General features: G+C 33.9%; 1 protein-coding gene across 4 annotated transcripts in view; it reads left to right on the top strand.

Annotated features, from left to right (window-relative positions):
• The first annotated feature begins 7,959 nt into the window (after positions 1 to 7,959).
• Positions 7,960 to 23,014, top strand: part of LOC106461803 (protein FAM110B-like) — a 17,637-nt gene continuing 2,582 nt past the window's right edge. Inside the window, exons 1-4 of one of the 4 annotated variants that reach the window (XM_013921695.2) lie at positions 7,960 to 8,185; positions 13,825 to 14,035; positions 20,190 to 21,440; positions 21,731 to 22,041. In XM_013921695.2, the coding sequence (XP_013777149.2) occupies positions 13,918 to 14,035; positions 20,190 to 21,403 (1,332 nt within the window). In that variant the 5' untranslated portion in view covers positions 7,960 to 8,185; positions 13,825 to 13,917 and the 3' untranslated portion in view covers positions 21,404 to 21,440; positions 21,731 to 22,041. Of the gene's footprint in view, positions 8,186 to 8,431; positions 8,475 to 13,482; positions 13,567 to 13,824; positions 14,036 to 20,189; positions 21,441 to 21,730; positions 22,042 to 23,014 lie in introns of those variants that run through there. The other 3 variants (XM_022391862.1, XM_022391908.1, XM_022391959.1) reach the window with 3 other exon arrangements.

Raw genomic sequence — 23,014 nt, 5'->3', positions numbered from 1 at the left:
CCCCCCCCCCCCCTTTCTTTCTTTTTTTTTTTTTTTTTTTTTTTTTCGTGGGCCATTGGGCAGTTCAACAAAAAAAATATTTTATCCGTGAAAACCGACTGAGAACGCAGATTCTTACCCAAGGTGCTTTGCACACTTGACATGACTGGGATGGTAACATGTGGCCGACTGCTTTGTTTTATGTATGTGAACACGTGATGCGTTGGTGACCAAAGAGATCCGGGCCTGGGACAAATTATCGGTTGCCTTATCGCCCGTGGGTGATACTGATCCAGACTAGAGAGGCGTTAATTTCAGTTTCAGAAGTGATCCGCTTTGTCATGGTTGTTGAGGTGTTGAAATTAGCACTGACAAGTAGAATAGTGCGCTCACACATAATTAATGATCCAAAGTTACTCAGTATAGGTAACAGCTTAAATTTTGGATATAAACTGAGAGTAGTTGGCCACCGTGTATCAACAGTAAAGTTAGCACTTAAAGTTAAAAATATATTGTTATTGGCAAAAGTCGTAAAAATAATGTTTTTATGTATTAGTTTTAACAGCATGAGGATAACAAAGTCATGCTATTCCACCAGTATTTAAAGTGCTTAGAGTAAACATCTGTGGGAATATGACGATTTAAATAGGGAAAGTTTAGGTAGGTTTGAGTAAAACGTGTTGCCCACAGAAACACGCTCACACAGAAAGACTTGAAAAGTGAGTTGATGGTGATAGCAGAGGATTTTGTAACTGGTTACTTGATCACCGAAATGAAGTTCAATAACTCGTTAGTCTGAATTTCCGAAGAATCTGACACGAAGAACACACCAAGAAGCTGTGAGGTATCCAGAAATCCCTCAAATAAGAAAATATCGTACGTTTTGTAGGAAATGGTTGATATGTTAAGCATATTATTACATATTGGTATTATTTTCACTCAAGTATCCGTGTATATACAAGATATAAGGATTATGAAACATGCTAATCGATTTGATTGGTGTTTGGTCGTGTCTGTGCGATCTGGGAGGGTCAGGTATGAAAAGTGTGTTTAAAGGGTATTTATGTGAAATACGCGTCTAACAACTTAATTAAGTGGAAAGGTAATGCTTTGCCAGCGTGACTGTTTGTGAAGTGTAGGTCTGTTACACAATCAAATTAAGAGAACTGCCATAAAAAGCACTAAATGCTACATGTTTTACATTTATGGACATGGTCTTGAAAAGGGAAGAAAGATCAGTGTAATTACTCGCTAAGTGTATGAACCCTGACCTCCTGGTGTCTAGCATTTAACTGTAAATAAATATACCGTCAAGGAGAAAGGAGGAGTTCTTCATAGCAAATCTAATTGGTATTTTAGAATCTAGCTATAGGTGGCCTTTTTAGCAAGACCATCTTGGATATTGTTGTGTTGTAGCGTGAATTTTTGGTGAGAAAAAAACCATGAATTGTTCTATTATGTATGGAATAATAGGTGCGAAATGTTTCTTGGCTATTGTGAAAAATAAAGTAATGCAATCTGGTTGGTTAAGAAGGTTTTGATATTTGCTAATTTAATCGAATGGAGTATTTTGGGCAGCTTTCACTATGAGTCTATTGTCTGTATTTGTGAATGAATTTGTGGGTGTTTTCGGTATGTCTGAGTACGGTATATTTTGCGGTTGTGTATTTATTTGATCAGTTGTCGTGATAGCGTTTCTGTGCTTCTTTTCGTTTGTGGTTGTGATTTGTTTGTTTGTTTGAATTTATGCACAAAGCTGCACGATGGGCTATCTGTGCTCTGCCCACCACGGGTATCGAAATCTGGTTTCTAGCGTTGTAAGTCCGCAGACATGCCGCTGTGCTACTGGGGGCGTGGCTGTGATAGTGAGACAGTTGTTTACTACGTTGTTGTGTACTAACTGCTGTAGCATGTACATATATAGGTGTGGACTACGTCGTTGGTGGCTGTGATAGTGAGACAGTTGTTTACTACGTTGTTGTGTACTAACTGCTGTAGCATATACATATATAGGTGTGGACTACGTCGTTGGTGGCTGGAAGAGTAGTGTTTTTGTTACTGTTTGTTGTGTGTGTGGTTTGTTTCAGTGTGTTGTGTATTTTTTCCTGTGGTATGGTTATTATGGTGTATGTTGTAGATTCTTGTTTTAATCTTTTCTGTATTTCGGACATCCTTTATAGTTTGCAGTGTGTTGTTGCTTACATTTACAACAGTATGGGTTTTGATATTCTTTTGGGCAATATGTGTTGTGGTGATCACCGCCACAGCCCATACAGCGTGGGATAAATTTACAGGCTGCCGAAACATATCAATAGCGTTAGTAATTAAAACATTGCGTCACGAATACGGCTGGCGTTTTTTATTCCTCTATTTCAAATCTCTGATCCCAGACAATAATACCATTTGATATTAGACTCTGTGTATCCTGTGTCTCGTGTAGATAATTTTTATCATATTGGTTGTTTTTGTGACGTGCCTGAAGTGACGCGTTCCACTTTCGTGAAGATAATATTTTGTGTGTGTTAATTCATCTTTACCTGTTCTATTTCTAAGTTGTAATGTATTCCTCTTATTACAAACACATTAAAGTTTAGTTTTGTTCCCGGCAAATGAATTGAAATTACTCCTTTACAAGCTGTTGTTGTATCTGAATATGTATTCGGTCGTTGTGCGCGACCTGGAAGATTCAGGTTATATTCAGACCCCCCCCCCCCCAGCACATGATGAATGACTCCTGTATAATATTATTTTAATTACTACAAAGGGATCAGAGTTTAGCTAGTCCACCCACTTACTCTGTCCCCTTTCAAGGCCATCTCCATATAGGTAATCAGAATACACTATCGCTTCGTCCGTTTTTGTAAAGTTCTACAATTCGCGAACAGTTCAAGATGAGTTTTTCACATTTTTCATCAACCTCATATTTCTATGAGAGCATTTAAATATATATATATATATACCCCTTTCTAATGCTGTCACAGTAAATTAAAACTAACGATAATTAAGTAGTCTAGCATTAAGTGGCCTTAATTTATTTTTATTTCTTATATATATATATATATATTAATTGGGGAGAGGTACTTAGGGCTATCTTCATCATGTATGCAGTAACGATCAAGTTCACATAGTAAATCATTTTTGTGCCAATTTTTCGCGAAATAATTTAACGAACTACGTAGGAGTCTTTCGGTTGACGCTTCTGTGTTTACTTAATTGTTCTTGAATTGTGAGGATGTTGATCTTCGTACTTTGTATGCTGTGGTAAGTAACGAGTTCTGTAGTGTTTGTAATTTACTTTTAATATGTTTAGGTGCTACGATTGTCCATGCAGGTGATGCATATTCGGTCACTGGACGTATATATATTTTGTAAATTTTGATTTTGTTACCAGCTGTTGCTCCACTATTTTTACCCATTAGACCCCTGGCATAGTTCGTGCGTTGCCAAACTTTGATTTTTATATTGTTTAAATGTTTGATCCACCTTAATTTGGAATCATATGGTAGTCCTAAGAATTTTGCTGATGTTGTAGTCTGAAGAAATGTTCTGTTCATAATGGAGTACTGGTGGATCTTTTTTTGTGTTTTGTTAATTTAGCAAAAACTACTGACTGATTTTTGGGACATATATTTAATGCACTATTTTGCGCAATATTCGCCTGTTCTATTTATTTTAGGTTGTAGGTTTGTGGCTGCAATTGATGGCGTGGGAGAACTTTTCCAAACTACCACATCGTCTGCGAATTATAACGAGTATCCGTGATTCGGGTCTTTTATTAGAGACATATTGTTAACATACATAATGAATAGAATAGGGCTAACCACTTCTCCCTGAGGGACGTCTGCCTCAGGAGCCAATGACTCCGAGAAGGTTCCCTCAACGTTGATTCTACATTTTCTGTTGTCCAGAAAGTTTGATAGCCAGCAAATAATACCGCGCAGCAGTTCCTTTTCTGACATGGGGAACCTGAGACCATTATGCCCTACAGTGTCGAATGCTTTCTCAATATCGAGAAAACATGCGACAGTGCATTCTTTTTTTATATATTAAAGCTGTCTATGATGTATTCAGTTAATCTAACTAAGTGATAACTCATTTGTCTGAATTTTCTAATCCATTTGTACTTTGTAATTTAGATGTTATCTCCAGAAATGTGGAGAGTCTGTCACTGATTATTCGTTCTAGAAGTTTGCCTATGGTACTGGTCAGGTTAATTGGACGGTAAATATTGGGTTTATTGACTGGCTTTCCTTCTTTATGGAACATTAAGACATTCGCTTGTCTCGAAGAAACTGGGATGTATCAAGAGTTTAGTGATAAATTAAAAAGCGACGTAAGGTGTTCAAACAATCTCTGATAAAAAAAAATTTGAGAAAGATGGCTTGTGTGTTATCTTTGCCTAGAGCTTTGTTCTTTGTAGCTTTAATTGCTTGTATAACTTTAATTTCGGTTATTTCATTTATCATCATTTGTTGTTTTAATGTTATTTATACTTGTTTGAAAAAGTGGTTTGTACATATCGATGTTATTTGTTATATATATATATTGATTCACCTTGTTGTAAAAGTGTGTGTTCATATCTGGCTCGTGATGTATTCGAAACGTGTTTTGTAAGTGTTGTTTAAAGGCTTCTGCCTTGTCTTCATTTGCGTGTGCTATAGTGTTGTTGATTTCGAGTGGTGGGTATTTACGTGATGTATTTTCCCCCTTTATGAATCGTTTTAGATGGGTCCAGAATTGTTTAGGTTCTGTTGTTTTCATTTAGTTGAGAGCAGAATTGGTCGCATTGTTCTTGTTTTAAAAGTTTAACTTCTGTTCGTATTTTGGTTCTGAGTGCATTTATTTGTGTCTTGATTGTTTGATATCTGTTTGCCATGTACTGTCTTCGTAATTGGTATTAATTTGCTTGTTTTGTACGATTTTGTAAATAATATGACTTGTGTTTTGTGTGCATTAATTTTAATTCTCCACTTATTATAGTACAATTCTGTTTCGTTTAGTAGCGGTTGTATATTGTATGTTGTTGTTGTTAGGCTTGGAGCACTCTTCCAGGTTACAACATCATCTGCGAACTGTGAGAAAAAAGTGTGGTTTGGGTCTTTGAGAGGCATGTCGCTGACAGACATGATAAACAGTGTATGGCTAAGTACTCTTCCTTGAGGTACACCCGCCTCCGGAGTGCAGCACTGTGCCCTCAATATTCCCTCTGATGCTCCTATCTTCCAAGAAGTTAGAAACCCAGCGAATAATTTCTATGAGGAGTCCCAATTTAAACAATTTGTATCTGAGTTCATTGTGCCATACTTAATCGAGTGCTTTTTCAACATCTAGGAAGCATGCAAGATTAACGGAAGAAACAATACACTGCTTTAATAAAAAAAAATAATGTATAGTCATGAGATGATCTGTTGTTTGTCTTGCTTTTCGGAACCCATTTTTGTATTAATTTAGTTTCAAGGTAAATTATGAGTCTACTATTTATGGTTTCTTCAACTGATTGCTTGTAAAACTTATGGGCCTGTAATTTTCAGGGTTACTCTCTGATTTTTCTTCTTTCTGAAACATAATAACATCAACCTGTTTCCAAGCGGTTGGTATGTATCCTGTTTCTAGAGATAAGTTGTATAAAGATGTGAGATATTCTAATAATTTTAGAGGGACTTTCTTGAGTAATATGTTTTGAATTATGTCTTGTCCTGGTGCTTTGTTTTTCAGAAGTTTTATGTTTTCTTGTACTTCTGTTACTGTGATGGGTCTGATAAATAGTATTGTTGTGTAGTCGTGTTCCGCTTCTGTTATTATGTTATTGTGTTGATAGTCCTTAGTGAAGTGTGGTGTATATATATACAATACGACTGGTTGTGATATAATTATTTACCTTGTTCATAAAGTGATTGTTATGTTTGAGCCGTCCGGTGTTTTGAATCTTTTTTGGAGTTGTTCTTTAAAGGCATGTGCTTTCTGTTTATCCATGTACTCTAGTTTATTATCATGTTTTAGTGTAGCTACGGTAGGTGTTGATATTTTTTTATTTGACTTTGTAGTTTTTTTTTTATATGGGACCAGAAATCTTTGGGATCTGTTTTTGAGTTTATTCGTGTGTAGAAGGTGTCCCATTTTTGTGATTTTAGTAACTTAATGTTGTTTCTAATTTTGTTTCTAAGCGTATTTATTTGTGTTTTTTGTTTGTGGGGCACCGGTTGTCATATATTCTCTTTATAATTTTCTTCGTTCCAAAATTTTGTTGATTATGTAAGTGATCGGTTGCCATTTGGTTTGGATAGGCTGTTGTGATTGGTTCATGTTGGAGAAGCTCTGTTAATATTTCCTCATATTTCTTCCAGTTAGCTTTTTATGTAATTAAATACTTTTGTTTGTTTGGTTTGATTTCGGTGTGGTGAGAGATCGAATACACTCCGTATCGGTAAATGGTCGCAGTCTGAATCTTCTCATACGTTGAATGTTAGAAAGTTGTTTATTAATGTTGGTGAACACATACACAGGTCTAGTATATCACTGGTATGCATACTAAACTATACAACACCAACATATATATCTGAATCTTATTAATGTTGGTGAACACAGACACAGGTCTAGTATATCACTGGAGTGATATGTGTTTGTGTTGTATCGTTTAGTATGCATGTATCTGAATCTTATTAATGTTGGTGCATTAATGTAGTAGTGTATGGTTTGTTTTGTGGTGAGCAGTATATACCTGCTATTGTGACTATTTGGTTATTGCTTAGAAGGACATTTATTGCAATATCTTCATTTTTTGACGATAAATGTACTGTGTTTATAGATAATTGTTTTTTCTATAGGAGTAGTATGCCCCGTTCTGAGGATTCTTTGTTTGTTCCGTCTATTCTTCCTACCTGGTATCCTGTCATTTTGAAGGAATGGTAGTTATAGAGCATTGTTTCGGTGATAAATATGATATCTGCCGATGTGTTTGTGGCAACGTGTTCGATCTCATGCCGCTTGGAAACAAGGCAGCTTTGGATATTTATGTGTAATACAGTGAGAGTATTCATTGCAGTATGATGCTAGTTAGAATTTTGTGTATTACATGTGGTATTAGATGTTGTAGGTGTTTTCTGATGAATTTGATAATCAATGTTATAATGTCCGCGTTGTTATTTGGTTTACTATATTATTGAATGAAGTCGGTGATTATATTTGTAATTGCTGTTGCTAATTCTCTGTTACCTTCATTATTAGTGTTTGTACTTTGTCTACTGGGCTCATTTGTTGGTTTCTGGTGTTCTTCTCTACTTTGTGGTTGTTTGTTCGTTTTGTGTTTCTTGCTGTGTTACCACCGAATATGTTCTTCTTTATGTTGTACTTGCGTTGGCTTTTCGTGTTGGTGATGTTGGTAGCAGTGGAGTCTTTTTTTTGGGGGGTAGTGCGATTTATTTTTTAGTTTGTGTTCTGTTGTTGTCATGTTTGTATTGTTTATATTGTTTCTTATGTTATCTATCCTTTGTTTTATGTCTTTATATTTCTGGCATCCTATATAATTGGCAGTATGTTCCTCGTTACCATTGCAGCATTTAGCTTTTTCATGAGTTCTGGCCGCATTCAACACATCGTGTGATAGATTGAAAGCAGCTGCCACATGCCCATATCTTTGACAGTTAAAACACTACGTTACTACAACTGCTGGTGTTTTAGCTTCCTCCACTGTGTACCTTTCAAACCATATTATTAATCCATTTTGAATGTGCTTTTTTATATTTTCCGTGCTTTCTTTAGTTACTTTGATTGGTATTTTTTGTTCTGCTTCATCGGAATATAGGTCCTTGTTTGGACCTATGAGGATCAGTGCAAAATAGACCTCTTCCTCCCAGGTCTTTTTTATGCTTTGTTAATTTAGTAAAATAAATTTAGCGCTCTTCGGTTCACTTTCTACGATTGGTTGACGTAGCTTTTAGTTGTCATGACGTAAAGGATCAACACACAGTAGCTGCGATTTCGTCCAACTTGGACGAAGAGTCAAGGTGTATTTCCCGTATTGTAGAAGTGAGGTTGTCATAAAGGATCACAGGAAAGTTATTTACCGTTACGTGTTAAGCCTATTTCTTCTTCAACAACATCAGGTTTTTTGTTTTTAATTTGCGCTTTGAATGTTGGGTTATAATTTGGTTTGACGTTTACGAAAACGTATTTTGACTTGAAGTTAAATAGGAAAATGAGTTATAAGGTGAATAAACGCAACTTAATTAATTTATATGTATATTATCACTAATAGTAACACTTGTAAATTGTAACATTGCTGTAGCATAAGCCATAAACACTAACATTATTACTATTAGTATCAATAATATTACAATAAAATTAACAGCTACTTACAAGTTACAGTACTGTGGTGTATAATTTAGAAATAGAATACAGGGCTTTTGCCGAGTACAACAGAGTGTAGTACAGTATGAACATGAGAATCTCTTGGCGACAGTGTATAATAATATTAATAATCTAATAACTAATACAAGGTATAATTGATAAATGAAAGTGTTAATGATCTTATTAATATCACGAAGATGATGAGAGATTACACAGATGTCATGATCTAATCTAATGTAGCTTAACCTTAGCACTTTAAGTTTTAACTTAAGTATAACTTAATTTGACAGTTTAGGCCAGTTAAAATTTAACTTTAGTGTGATGTTTTTTGTAACTTAGTCTTCTTTATTTTAAGATTTGTGATATTTTTGAGGCTGAGATGCATTCTTTGCAGAATGTTTTTTTAAAAATCTTGTGCAATATAAATTGTAGGCCCTGTTTCCTATAAATTACGAAAGAGCCAAATTAAGATCCTAAAATATATTAACTTTTTATATTTTAAAGGTTAACATTTACTTAGTGATTTACATAGTGTTACTGTTAGTAGTCTACCGAGTTTGAACTTTTGGGTTCGTTTTAATGTAAAGTCACGACTTAAGCCTAAGTTCAGTTAAAGAATGTTTTGAGAAATCGATCTAACGGTAACACTAACACAGTAGCAAGTAAAGTTCTTCGCCTGTGTATGGAACATATGATTATGCTAGTTTAATAGCTTAGATAGAACATTGTTGTGTCTTCTACGTACTTGTGATTGATAACGATAAGCTTAATGAAAAATTTATACAGAGAACATGCGATATCATCATCACAGATTTTGACAAACCAGTGTTCTGTCGAAACGTGTTGATAATTTTAATTTGGTTTACAGTAATTTATTAAGTCTAAAAAGTGTAAAAAAGAGCGCTTAAGCTACAGAAGTAAAAGAAAAACAAAACTTTATTTGAATACACTGTGTAAGTGTTAAACTAACAACAGTAAAATGGTGATGATGTAGGCCTACTGAAATTGAACTTGTCATTTTTCAGCATGGATATTGTAACTTATAGACTAATTCTGCTGTTTTTCAAATTGCAATCTATTGTTAGGCTTGAGGGTTTAGTTCAATTATATAATCTATATTCACTTCCAAAATATATAACACCAAGAACCCATGAGTGAAACTGAAAGTAAAGGAGAATATATTATGTCAACCACACTACATCTGTTATATCCACATAATCCAGTTCATGAGGCTTTTTGCCCAGCAGTTACATACCTGAAATATAATAATATTATTTTGTAATAAATTTATTTGTTTTTGAGAATCATCATTTTCTTTATGAGTTATGAAAAGGCCATGTTTATAACTCCTTGTTATATTTTATAAAGTATTAACAGTAACATATGAGAGATAATATGGTTGTCTCATTCACTTCATTAAACTCTCATCTGCCTATGTTTAAAGAGGAATAAGGAGAAAAACAATGTAACCCTTCCTTCTCAAGTTTATATAATATGAATTGAAAAAATGTTGATCTGTTTTACAATAGAAACAAAAGATTTATCCTCAAAACTTCCATAAAATTTTGTTTTATCCTTCTTCTCTCGAGAGAAACAAACCCTGTAAGACAACGCTCTCATCCCTGGAATTATCTTAGAAGCTCTCCTCTGTACCCTTTCCAGTATGTCAGTATCCTTTCTTAGTGAGGCCTAACTAGTGATTTGTATAGAACAAGAATTGCCTCCATTAGGGTTTTCAATAAATGCCAGGTAATCACCCACCTCCTTTGGCTTTGTATATGCCCATTCTACTTTTTAGCCATGGCATAGCAGCTCATAGGATAGTTCTAAGTTTTTTTTCAAATACAAACTTTTAGCTCATAGCTCTTTCATCTCTTGAGTGATTTGGGATCTAATTACAGTTTTGGACTCAGGAAGTTTTGATTGATGTATTTGACCATGCCCAAGGCCTCATAGATTAATTTACTCAACTCTTGCATAAAAGAATTTCAATTTGAGGGTAGGCTGGTAGAGATCCTGATGAGTAAAATCAAATGTGGTATACATGCACCCCATGCTTGGTATTGCTGGCACACAAAGATATAGCTAATAAAAAGGAAAAAAGGTCACATAGATTAATTTACTCTAATCCTGCCTAAAATAATTTCAAATGCTGTGGCTATCGAGGATTCTCCCTTGTTTAATCTTGGAGGAACTTTGTCACTAACATCCAGCAACCTTTTTGAGTCTGTTAGCCTTTTGTGAAGTTTGTTTTGAAATCATTTTTTATGTTACTTTGCAAGCAAGAAAAGTGTAGCATTTGTTGTACAACCATATATTCCAATCTTACTGTTAGCAGTTTGCACTTAGAAATAATCCTGTGTCACATCTGATGATTACCGTTGCTGTACATATGCACAGTGCATTGATAAGTTTCTCGATTAGCTCAGGCTTGAACTAAATTTTTATGTATGATACACATGATGTATAGCTTATTATGAATATATTATTGAAATTATTCTTAGAAAGTATGATGATACTCTATCAATTTAAATAGTAATGTGTTAACTGACTTTTCAAAAACTTTCACCATGACCTAGTTGTATCACATCATTGAACTTCTTTTTGTTTTGTGGGAGTAGCCTTATATGTACCTCTTCATTACTTGCTGCATATCTAACCTCCACAGTATCTAAACCACTTAAAAAATGCAACTGGAGAAAAGAAATGCTAACAACCCCTGGGAGCTGTTTTATTTTACAGAATATTTACAGCCAGACCCATTTTTCAAACAGATGGCAATGATAATCAATATGTAAATAGCAGGTCAATGCTTCTGCATCTTAAGCGATATATCCATTACTATTACAAAATATTTTTCTGCAATCATGCTATTGAGTGAATTCCAATATGCAAAATGTGATCCAAATTATGATAACCCAAGTGCATTTCATAATTATTTGCTTATTATTACCCTTATCAATATCAGTAATGTAAGAAGAAAGACCAAATGCCCAAGAACTTACTCCTGAGATACTGCGATAGTAACAAGGGTCTAGTTTGACTGAACTTCTTCAGTAATAACCTTTTGTTTTCTGTCATTCAAACCACCCTAATAATCAAATAACTTGTCTTTCACAAACCTCTATTTATATAATGTTTTTTAGCTAGTCTTTTGTACAATACTTTAAAAAAAGCTTTTTGAAAATCTTGCACCCTTTCCTTAGTCCAGATAACAAGTAACACAGTGCTTGAAGATAGCAGCTAGTGTTAATGTGTTCCATAAGTATTTTTTTAATGGTACTTCCATTAGCAGTATTGTTCAGTGTGTTTAATATATACAAGTTTTTATTATTATTATACTTTTATTATAAAGATTATTTTGCATTGTCAGCTTAGTATATGGATTTAGGACTAACCTAAACTTCTAAATTTCCTGAGCTGGCTAAACATTGTGAGAGACAGTATTTTTGGTTTTATGTCCAAAAATATCTCTCTAATCCTCGGACATTTTTTTAGTCTACGAAAATGTAAAGAGGTTTGATTTATGATCTTTGATCTCCTTAAAATCTCAAGAAAAACCTTGCAATACAAATTAAAATCTCAATCACACTGCAAACAGCATGTAAACAAAACTTTATAAGCACTTTACACACACTGCTGAATATTGAACAAACCAACTGCACAGTAACAAGCTGCCAAAGCACTTGAGAAAGTCGGTAGAGTAAGAACAAAGATTCCACAGAACTACAAATTTGTAAATCTATATGACTGACTGACTAACATTGTTGTAAAGGCATAGCTCTCTTCTCCCTTCACCTCATGCAAATTTAAATGCACATGAATGAATTATGCTGCCTTGTCTAAAATTGTTTTTCTTAGTTTTACTTATAACCTTTGTAACAAGAAGCAATAACAGTAACCATTTTGCAACACTACTAGCAAGCTAACAATACACTAGTAACCATATTCTATATTACGAGCATGCTCTGAGAGTTTCCAAGTAACAACCTGCCATCATATCATGTGCAGGTACACAATTGCTTATGTGCTATGTGATTAACCTGCAGCTGTATCGGCTAGATACAAAAACGTGGACTATGTAGATTCTCTAGATCTAGGTTCTAACTATGATCTGATCTTTGAAAGCAAAGTTTTCAGTTCTATACATCTTACCCGAGGGTTCTATGTTGGACAAAGTAATTATGTAGTAGCAGTCAGTATCTAAGACATGAGTCTCCTATGTGCGGATGAATGCTACCACTGCTGAAGTATCACACAGTTTTACTCGAGTGCTCTGGACTGAAAACAAAAACAATAAGTTATATAATTTACTGTTGCATTGTTTTTCAAACTAAGTATGACCTATTGACATCTAATATGTACTAAAAAAAAGCTACAAGAAAGATAGGCCTAGAGCCATCTTGCAATCTTGAATCAAAATTAATGTATTTTAAAAATTTTTCAAATCTATTCTAGGGATGGGCTGCCAAATTTGAAAGACTTAAGCATATGTTCTCGAACATCAGATCTAGATGTTTAAAACCATTAGAGCTTAGATAAACTACGTATTGGGAGATTTGTTAGAATAATGGAAAGTTAAGGCTGAGATTGAACTCTTAGATATTGGTGGAAATAAGTGTAAGCTGTGGATGTCTAGGCTATAGTTTATTGTTTAGTTTTGGTCCCAAGGCTGTACCATAGGTATTGTGTGCAGTGTGTTCGCGCAAGGCACCAAATCAAGGGGGTCGCTGATTGCCCGATTGATTGACAGAGAAAACTAATGACTGCTTACTTGTATCAAGGCATCCCTTGTAGATGGGACAGACAGTTCCATATTGCCTGTTGAATGTGTGCTTGCAAACAGTCAACTGCCTGGAAGTTACACGTGTGTAGCTTCAGCTTGTTTACTAAGAATTCATTGAGTGGTTATATTCAAAACTCAAACTTTGCTGAATGATAAATTAAATGTGTGTACAATATTTTTTCAAAACTATATTTTTTAATGATTATAGTAGTTTATATAGTGTACTGTGAATACTTAGAATAATAATAAGTTTGTTGAAAGTGCCAAGTTTATATGTTGCACATGGCACCATCAAACATTGGTAGTCATGTTTTGGTCCCTTTATTATAGAAAATATATAGATCTGCTTGTAAATCCTCAGAGGTATGCTATCATAATGATCCTTAATTTGAAACAAGTAATCTGTGAACTTGTTTTCTTTGGAGTACTGAAGAACTATGGGTGACCCAATTCAGGTGTTTAAAAATCATTGGGTAATTTTATAGTCATAAGAGATTATGTAATTAGATTGTGCTTATTTCTTTGTTGGGTGACCATGATGGGATGAATGGCCTTTTGTCACTGAATCTTTTATATTCTAACATAACTTAAAATATTATCTACCCCTATGAAAGTAGAAAACCATTTCTAACACAATGGGCAAGCAGTTTTGAAATATTTTGTTTTTATTTATATACTTGTATCATATCCTTGATTTGAAAAAACTTTTACAGGAATTACTTGTTTTTCTCATGGGAGAAAGATGAAGTTTGTGCAAACACAAATCCATTCTCTGAATCCTGGAGGCAATCTGTTTTAAAGGTCTCATGATGACATCCATTCAGACATGTCTTCCTAACAACAACTGTAAACAGCCTTTAAGCTCTGTAGTTCGTAGCTCTAGCTTTCTGAGACCTGGTGGAGGGTCCTTACGACAGAACGCTGGTAGGTTTTTGTGAATAAATGTCTACTTGTTTATTCCGTTTTCATGTTTTGTGAATAAATTTATGTACACATTTGATAATGTATGTCCAATAATTGCACAAGTTTCAGTGGTTACACAAAATTTTGAACATCTAGCAGTGTATTATTAAATAAACTGTTTTTGTAATTCTGTATTGTTTTGTTTACTTAAATTTTGTTACGGTTTGTTTTATTCTAATAGTAGTTCCAAAATATTTTTTCTTTATATACTGTGCCAACTAACAACATTTTAATTAATTTTTTGTAAGTAAGATATTATGGCTCAGTTCTAATCTTTTATTTGTATATATAATAAGTGTGTATTTTTATGTCAATTTTAAATAGTGAACATATGTTAACTTGGATTAGTGATATTAACAGTCTGCTAAGATTCATATACATTGCCTGAAAGTAACTCGCAAAATGCATGTATTACTACTACATCGAAAACTAAGGAAAGAAATGCATATCAGCTAGTAACTTTTCTACATTTATATAATAATTTTCTTCAGTGAAGGTCTACCTATTTAGCTAGAATTGAATGCCGGATGGTTGATCACGTGTTGTGATGATAGGTAGCAGTATCCATTTTTCTTTTATGCTTTGACTTAGAAAGTAAACACTTCAGTTAAGATGATTAATAAAGCTATTAATTTACACAAAGTTCGAATTCTGTTGGTAACTTTATACTCAATGATTTTAATAGCTTTGAAATTTTTGTAGGTTGACTAAACTGTACATGTCACTGAATGACTTTGAGAATTGTAAACAACATGGAAAACTGTTTGACATGAACAGTAGGACAAATCTGCCAACTACTTGTACATGGTTGGTGAAAAGCTAGCAAGTTGACGAATATGGTTACTGAGAATCCATTGATACTACAGTGTCAAAAAAAAGGATAATATTTTCAGGCAATTTCTTTGTATTTAAATCAAGGAATGTGTATTCCTTGTATATTAATAAGTTGTACTTTGTTTTAACGGATCCTTATCTGTGCTTAAGCACCTTTTTATTTTATTTTACAGTACACAACAAAGATGGTAACCTACAACAAAGTATTCAGATATTATTAATAACTACTTGGTTAATCTTGTAGTGTTTCCTATGGTGTGTTTGTTCCAAAATATTTTCAAATGCTGTAGAAATTAAACTAGTTAGTCTTAAAAAATTTTATCTGCCAGATTAGTCTGCTGCGGTATAAACTGTGGATTTATAAATGTCTCTTAATTACTTTTTGGCAGTGAGTGGTGTTGACTAACTTAGGAAAGGCTAGTGTAGATAGCCTCAAACAGCTTTATTCAAAATTCATCAAACAATAAAACTTAAAACATGATAATTGGATTTGGTAGTGCTTTTTCCTAGCTCAATGTATTTTGCAAACTTGCCATAAGATAAGCAAGCATGTTACAAAGATTTTACTTGCAACATATTTATGAAGTGTTATTGGGTTAATAGATTACCAGAGCACAGCTGCTCTCGTAAATGTGTGTGTGTCTGTACCATATTAGAGATGCTAAATAAAATTCAAGAAAATTAGATAAAATGAGAAGAAATAATTCATTAATGTTAGTAATTGATACATGTTTCAATTTATACAAGGTGACCAAGAATTAAGTATGGTCAATGGCTACATGGTCTTGACACCATCTTGTTTTTGTTTTTTTTGGTTTTTTTTCAGAGTAGACCATATGTAATAGTTACACTCACATGTATATTGGCAGGTGTAAAACACCCCAAGTTATAGATACATTTTTAATGTGGTGTTTGGAAAGTACCATATGAATTGTTTCTCAGTTTAGAAAGGTGAAAATTTCTTGTTCATTAAATATTTCCCACTTATGTGTGTTGGTTAAATGCATAGATGTACCAGTTATAGAAAGTTGTGACCTTATTCCTGAGTTAGTTGCACATTGTCAAAGGTCATTTCTCCCATTTGGTGTTGCTGAACTTTCTCGCATAACATTTCATTTATGTTCTGAACAACTTCTCACATGAGGCAGTTGAAGGAGACAATGTGATTATTATGTTGACAAGTGCAAGGATGCCTGGGCATGGTTCTTCAGTAAATAAGGAAAGAATGTTTAAAACTGAAGCCAGGAAATTGTGTGATTATGCATACACAAAAGGAATTTCTCTGTAACATTGTGCGAAGGGACAAAATATCTACCGATAACTCTTTTATTCAGAAATTGGCTTCACAAAAGAAATTATTTAGTAAGATTGTGAGAAGGGATTGAATTCCTACTAATCCTGCAAAGTTCTCTGTAGTTAGACTGGCTGCAAACAGTGACAAAACAGGCTTTGTGTTATATTATTGATGTTTCCTGGCCAGTTTCTCTTAGAATACTGTGCCATTGTATGCTCTGAATAAAGGCATGAACTTTATTACCAAAGCATGCTTTAGTTGAGGATCTATCTAGTGTTAGTATACTGAGACAAGACAGTTCATTCATCCTAGAAAATTGCATCAGTGACAGTAGAATATGTAGTCACACGTACTAATGGCTCTTGAATGTAGATCCTGCAGAACAAAAGTGCTTGCATTTGTAGTATTTGTCAAGCATTACTGCCATTACATGTATGGAAAAAAGTTCACCTTTCAACATTGACCCTTTTTCAATGAATTTACCGAGGAACTTCAAAAATTTGGAATTTATGGTTGCACATATTACATGAATATGAATTTATTGTACATCTATGCCAGTGAGAGCTTGTTCGTTTCTAATATGACAACATTGCATGAGTACAAATTTGCTGTACATCACTTTTTGGACCAACAACATATAAATGCAGAGAGTTTATCCATTTGTTATATGTCCAGATGTTGGGCACTCTGAGACTTTGAAAGCCATTGTAGCAACAGAGATTGCTGACCAGACAGTGTGTAATATTTCTAATAGTAGTTGAGCTCCATGGTACTTTAGGAGCTCTGGGTAGAGCAACTTAAGAACCTGGGTGTAGCATGTAGCTTATGTGATACTAGTTGTGCAGCAAGGAAAAGCATGACCTTTTCAGATGACGAATGTAATTTAAATGAACATAACCTTTGGCATTAATATGAGCAGTTAAAAGTTCAGGAAAGTGTGATGTACCATTACTATAAACATAAGAGTTGTAGTTCTCAATGTGTGATGTAACTAGTGGGTTCCAGAGCTATTAGGCAGGAAATACTTCATAATTTGAATGATGGAAGAACTAGTAGACACCAGGTATCCAGTCTCTTTAGTCAGACAGTAGGAAACTTAGATTTAACCCCTACAAAATATATTCTGCTGAACCTCTTGCTAGAAATGTGTACATGAGAATACAACATTAACAGTAATAAGTAATTACTTGACAACATCTCCATTTCCTTTTGAAGTGATTTCATATAAACTGTTGTTGTTTTTAGTTGTAGTTTCATTGTAATTTTTTGTTGGTCACTCTTGTTCTCACATGTTTGTGCAATGTAGCCACTGCTCAGACATAACTAGTTTGATAACTCGACACTATGCAGTCCTTTATGAAACTTAATGCTCAGTAAAGTTAAATAGATTGAAATGTGCCCCCACCTGTCCACCACCACTGGTGACTGAGTGGTAAGCTTACAATGCTAAAAATTGGGTTTCTAATCTTTTATGGTATTAATATTTCAACAGTTGATTAAGCATTGTATTCTGCTTTTGTTGTGACCTTATGTTGAACTTTAAAATGAATGTGTTACTTGTAACACTTATGTTTACTATATGTTATGTAAAGGATAATGTTTGTGTTCAATATATATATTATCTATATACTACTAAAACTTTTAGATTGTTTGCTTGTGTGCTTGTCTGTAATTAAATACAGCAAAAACGGTGCACAATAGCGCCATATTTGTAATGAAATGAGAATAGAAACTGAATAAATCAAGTTTTTCATTAAAACCGAGCCATGGGTTACCGAGTTAGCGGCAGTTTTTCGGGTCACAATATATGCACAACAGAAATTAAATGATGAGATGAAAATGTGTTATAATGGCTCGTAGAAAGAACAACAATAAAATGGATGTACAATACTATTGACTATTTGCAAATAGTAACTATGGAGACGAGGTAATAAAATAAAAATCAAGTCAAGAACAACAAAATTTTATAAATGAAAACCTCTTGCCAAGCATTGGCTATTATATTATTTCCCTGTCAATGTTTCCATCTTCATTAAAAGGCGTAAGATGACAAAAACAAGATCTTGAAGAATCTATCTATGTGCTACTAAAACTCTGAGATTTTCTCAGTCAAAAAAATCATTCACACTATTGTTCGCACTCTTTACGAAACTTCTTACTTCACTTTTTGAAAATGAAATGGTCTTTCCTTTTACTCCTGATCAACAATCAAATATCTTTTCTTGAATTATGAATAACACAATTGGATTTAAATATTTAATTAAATTATCTCAAAATAAACCTTCATTTTGGTGAAATGTTGAAGTTCATAACCTCTGAATAGTGGTTGACCCAACGGGTCACGGTGGTCTAGTATACATTAAAAAAAAACTTATCTTGGCAGGGACTGCTCTGGTTCATAAATAGTTGGAATACAAAAAAAATCACCAACCTCAAAATTCTATTGCCAGTTTTCAAAACCAGCACTTGGCATGTGTAAGCAGATGAAATTAATTACCTGTGATGTCACCTGTATAGTAAACATCGATGTTCAAATTTTAGTAGCATGGAATGTTGGCACAAAAAATTACCAAACACTAGATTTTGTTGCCAGTAAAATTAAAATAATCACAAAATGTGATTTTGGTGAAGCGAAGATTGGCCCCTACTTGGAAGTGAATTAGTGTAATTATATATCCTAATTTTAGCATAGTATAGAATTGTACAGTAGTTAAAACTGCAAATTGAAACATGTTGGTAATGTGATTAATTAATAGCATAAACTACCAGATTTGTTAAATTTAATGGTGACTTTGGTTGGAAGATGCTAATGGCATGAAGATAACAGTTAAAAAAAGTTGTTTAAGTTAATACTTAAACTGTAAGTACTTTTATACTGAAGGTACATGTAAAATAATTTATTATGTATAATTCAATTGTACATTTCAATGATCAAATAAACTTGTGGATAAAAGGTTCAAAAGCACATTGCTTAAAGTTCTTAACTAATTTAGAGAAATATGTAAATACACTTAAAGGTTTTCCTGTATCACAATCAAAACAAAAGAATATAATTTTATTCCAGTGAACATGTTTTTTGTTGTTGTTGTTTACACCTCATGGGTTATAAATATACTTTGATCTTTATACATATCTGAAATACTCTTCTGCCAAAATTGTAATATCTGCAAAAAAACTTCATAAAATTATAGGTATCATTTCATTAAATCATGCTCCATCTTGAACAGCAACTGTTGACTGTGATCATGGTTTATGCAGTAACTAACTTAGGCAATCCTCTTGTAATGAAGTCAGACAATCTTCGTTTTGAGAATTTCCTAATATTTTTAGTTTCCATATACATTACTTTTCAGTATCTTGTGTACATGCCAGTTGCTACCCTCTGTTGTCACTACAAACTTGAGGTAGACACCTATAATAGAATTCTTCCCAGCAGAATCATTATTTTCTAAAGCTGTATCTGCTTTGAATTATGTGCACAAATGTTGATATAAAAATGTTCAACAATCCCAGCTTTTCTAAAACTCATTATCTATAGTAAAGTCATCATTAGGCTTGAATGCCTTTAGAATATGGAGATCATCTTGTACATCATCTCTGTGATGTATTAATCAGCAGTTGACTTGATAATATAAATATGTCTTGATTTTTGACGAGTGTGGTGAATAATAATAATAATTTATCAAGATAACTGGTTAATCTTTGAAGTTGATTTTAGTTTTCTGTTGTGTATAAGTTCTGTCTTTCAAATTTTAAAATCTTCTTGGAACATAACAGTATATTTTTTTTAAATTTTTAGACATATATGAAAACTCATCACATTTTCAATTATATGACACTTTGTTTATAAAATACATTAATATTTGTACATGTCTTAGGACAATGTAAAAGTAGCACATAATGAGGGACTTGATTGTTTATATTAGATCATAAATATCTTATTTACTATGATACTAAGCTGTTTAAACTCAAACATTTATTCTCTAGTTCATAGGAAAAGTGCTGTAGAACGACTGGAAGAGAGCAAAGCCAACTATGTCAAGTCCGAGCGAGTGCTGGATAGTAAACAATCTTTCAAACATAGCTCCTGTCTTCAACTCTCTTCTCGCTCTCACCTGGACTTCTTAATCATGGGGACATCTAAACATTCACATACATATGAAACACTGAATGGTGATTGTCGAACTGTGGGACAGCAAAGACCAGTTATCAGGGCTCGAGCCAAGTCTCAATCTGAGTCTAGAGACATTCATGTACCTAAAAAACTCTCTCCTTACCATCCTACAAGCCAAATGACAGAAAATCTGGAACAGTTAACTCTTAAGAAGGAGACAGAGGTATCCCATCACAAATATGCTGAATCCCCAGAAAGAGCAAAAGTTCACAGAGGTAATTCAGATCCAGTTCCCAAGGAAAATTGGATTTCATATCAACCAAACACACAAAAATCTTATAACATTCATAAAAGCATGCCAGACCTTTCTCCTGCACAAGCAAAACTTGCTGCACAAGCTTATTTGCAATCACCTTCTGAAAGCTCTAGAACATCATCTTTTGGATCAAGTCATTTGAAGTTTGAGGTAACACCAAGACCCAGGCTTTTCACTACACCTGATTATGTGACCAGAAGCTCTTCTTTTAAATGTGATATTTACAGTGATGAAAATAATGAAAAGTATGTTACTAAGAGTGACCTTGATGAGCTATTGAAACAGACTAACCAGCAAAAGAGTAGTAATGTTACATCAACATTAAACACCCCAAGTTCAGAAAATAGTGGTATGCGAAGAAAGCCTGTATTACGTTCCAAGTCAGACATTGGGTACCGATATGGCTGTAACCACCATCCTACATCATCCCAACGAATGACTGCTCAGTGCATTCCTGAACTTGAGAGATTTTTTAACAACATGGGACTGGAGTCCAGTGTGTGGAAACAGCTCACTGGTACTTCTACTACTTCTTCTCCACCACAGTTCTTTGGCTCAGGTAGTTCTATTAATACTGATGACCATCAGTCTCATGTATGCAGTGAAGATTCTTTCCAGGATGAATGGGATGGTGGTGGAGGAAAGGATGGTCTCAGGGGCCAGGATTTACGAGATCACGGTCCATTGGAGACTTCTATTGTTGAAAAAAATGCTCGTGTCATCAAGTGGCTCTTTAATTGCAGAAAGGCCATGGAGAGTAATGAATCATGATAGTGACAACAACCTAGCTCAGCAACTCTTGAAGAAGGTATTGATTAATATGTGTTGTATATTGGTGTTTCTTGGTTTATGTGTCATAAACTGTACAGTCATGTATATGAATGAAAACCAGTCATGATATACTTAATTTTTGGTGTTTTTACTTCTTCCTTATATTTCTTTCTGACTTATTCTATCTACATGTAATGTGAGGTTGTTGTAATTGTACCTTTTCCATATTTTATGTAAACCTGTTTTTTCTTCAATGTATTATCATTTTTTTACTTACTGGTTGTTGCAATGATGCACAGTTTCTGTCTTTTACTTTTTCTCCCACAGTATTTATTACCTCACATGTGAAGACTCATTGGTGCATGTATATAAAAGGCACAAAGTTTAAGAAATAGTGGCATATGGTTAAAAAGACAAACTGGAAGCAGCTGAAGAAATTTATCATTTGGAAAATACTATATGCTAATGTTATAAGTCTGTTTCATACTTTGTTTTAAATGGGTATTTCACCACTAAGCCAGGTATAGTGTACAGAATTAAAATTTTAGTAATGAGAAGTAACTTGCACATTTACATTGTGTATGTGTGTGCATTTTGTGCTTAAATGCAGTTACTTATTTTGGAGGTTAATTATTTGAAAGAGGAAACTTCCTTGGTTTTGTTCTTTTTATTTTGTACACTTCTTTTATTTTCATATAACAATTAAGTTTTATTAGTATGATATTGTGGTATGAATGTGCTTTTAATTAATGTTTTTTGGTGAAATATACAGTGTTAAAATATTTGAAACAAATTACTATTTGGCAGAATGAAAACAAATATTAGGTCATCAAGAAATTAATGTCGCTTTTTTTTTTTTATAAGAAAATACCCGAACAACTTATATATCAAAACAAAACATTTATTAAATGAAAGTCTCAGGTTTTTAATGCCCTGATTAAAGAAATCATTTGGCTATGAAGCGAAAAACATATTGATGTGCTCTTTAACACCTTCCACATTTGCATACGTTTTCCCATTAAGATGGTGTTGCAGCGAACAAAAAAGATGGTAATCTGATGGTATATTGATGTGCTCTTTAACACCTTCCACATTTGCACACGTTTTCCCATTAAGATGGTGTTGCAGCGAATAAAAAAGATGGTAATCTGATGGTACCGTATCTGGAGAATATAGTGGGTGGGGGAGTATTTCCCAACCCAACTCCATAATCTTGTGTTGTGTCAAATGTGCCACATGTGGATGTGCATTGCCATGGAGAAGAACATCATCTTTCCGGTTGCCAAATGAAGGGCATTTCTGAAGAAGGGCTTGATTTAAACATTCCAGTTGTTGACTATAGATCTCTGCATTGACATTTTGCTGTGGATTGAGGAGTTTGAAATGAATTATTCCTTTGATGTCCCACCAAATGCAAGGCATCACTTTCTGTGGATGGAGTCCAGGTTTTGGGATCAGAAGTGGTTTCTGTCTAGGACTGAGCCATTGTTTTTGACATTTAATATTCACATAGAGAATCCATTTTTCATCACCGGTGACAATTCTGTCCATTACACGCCAGAAGAGTTCGTGAGGCACCCAAACACCTTCTTTATGAAGTTTTCCCATTTT

This window comes from Limulus polyphemus, unplaced genomic scaffold (assembly GCF_000517525.1).
Source record: "Limulus polyphemus unplaced genomic scaffold, Limulus_polyphemus-2.1.2 Scaffold1, whole genome shotgun sequence".
Classification (NCBI taxonomy): Eukaryota; Metazoa; Arthropoda; class Merostomata; order Xiphosura; family Limulidae; genus Limulus; species Limulus polyphemus.
Note: the sequence above shows the minus strand (reverse complement) of the source record. Positions and strands in the feature narration are given on the sequence as shown.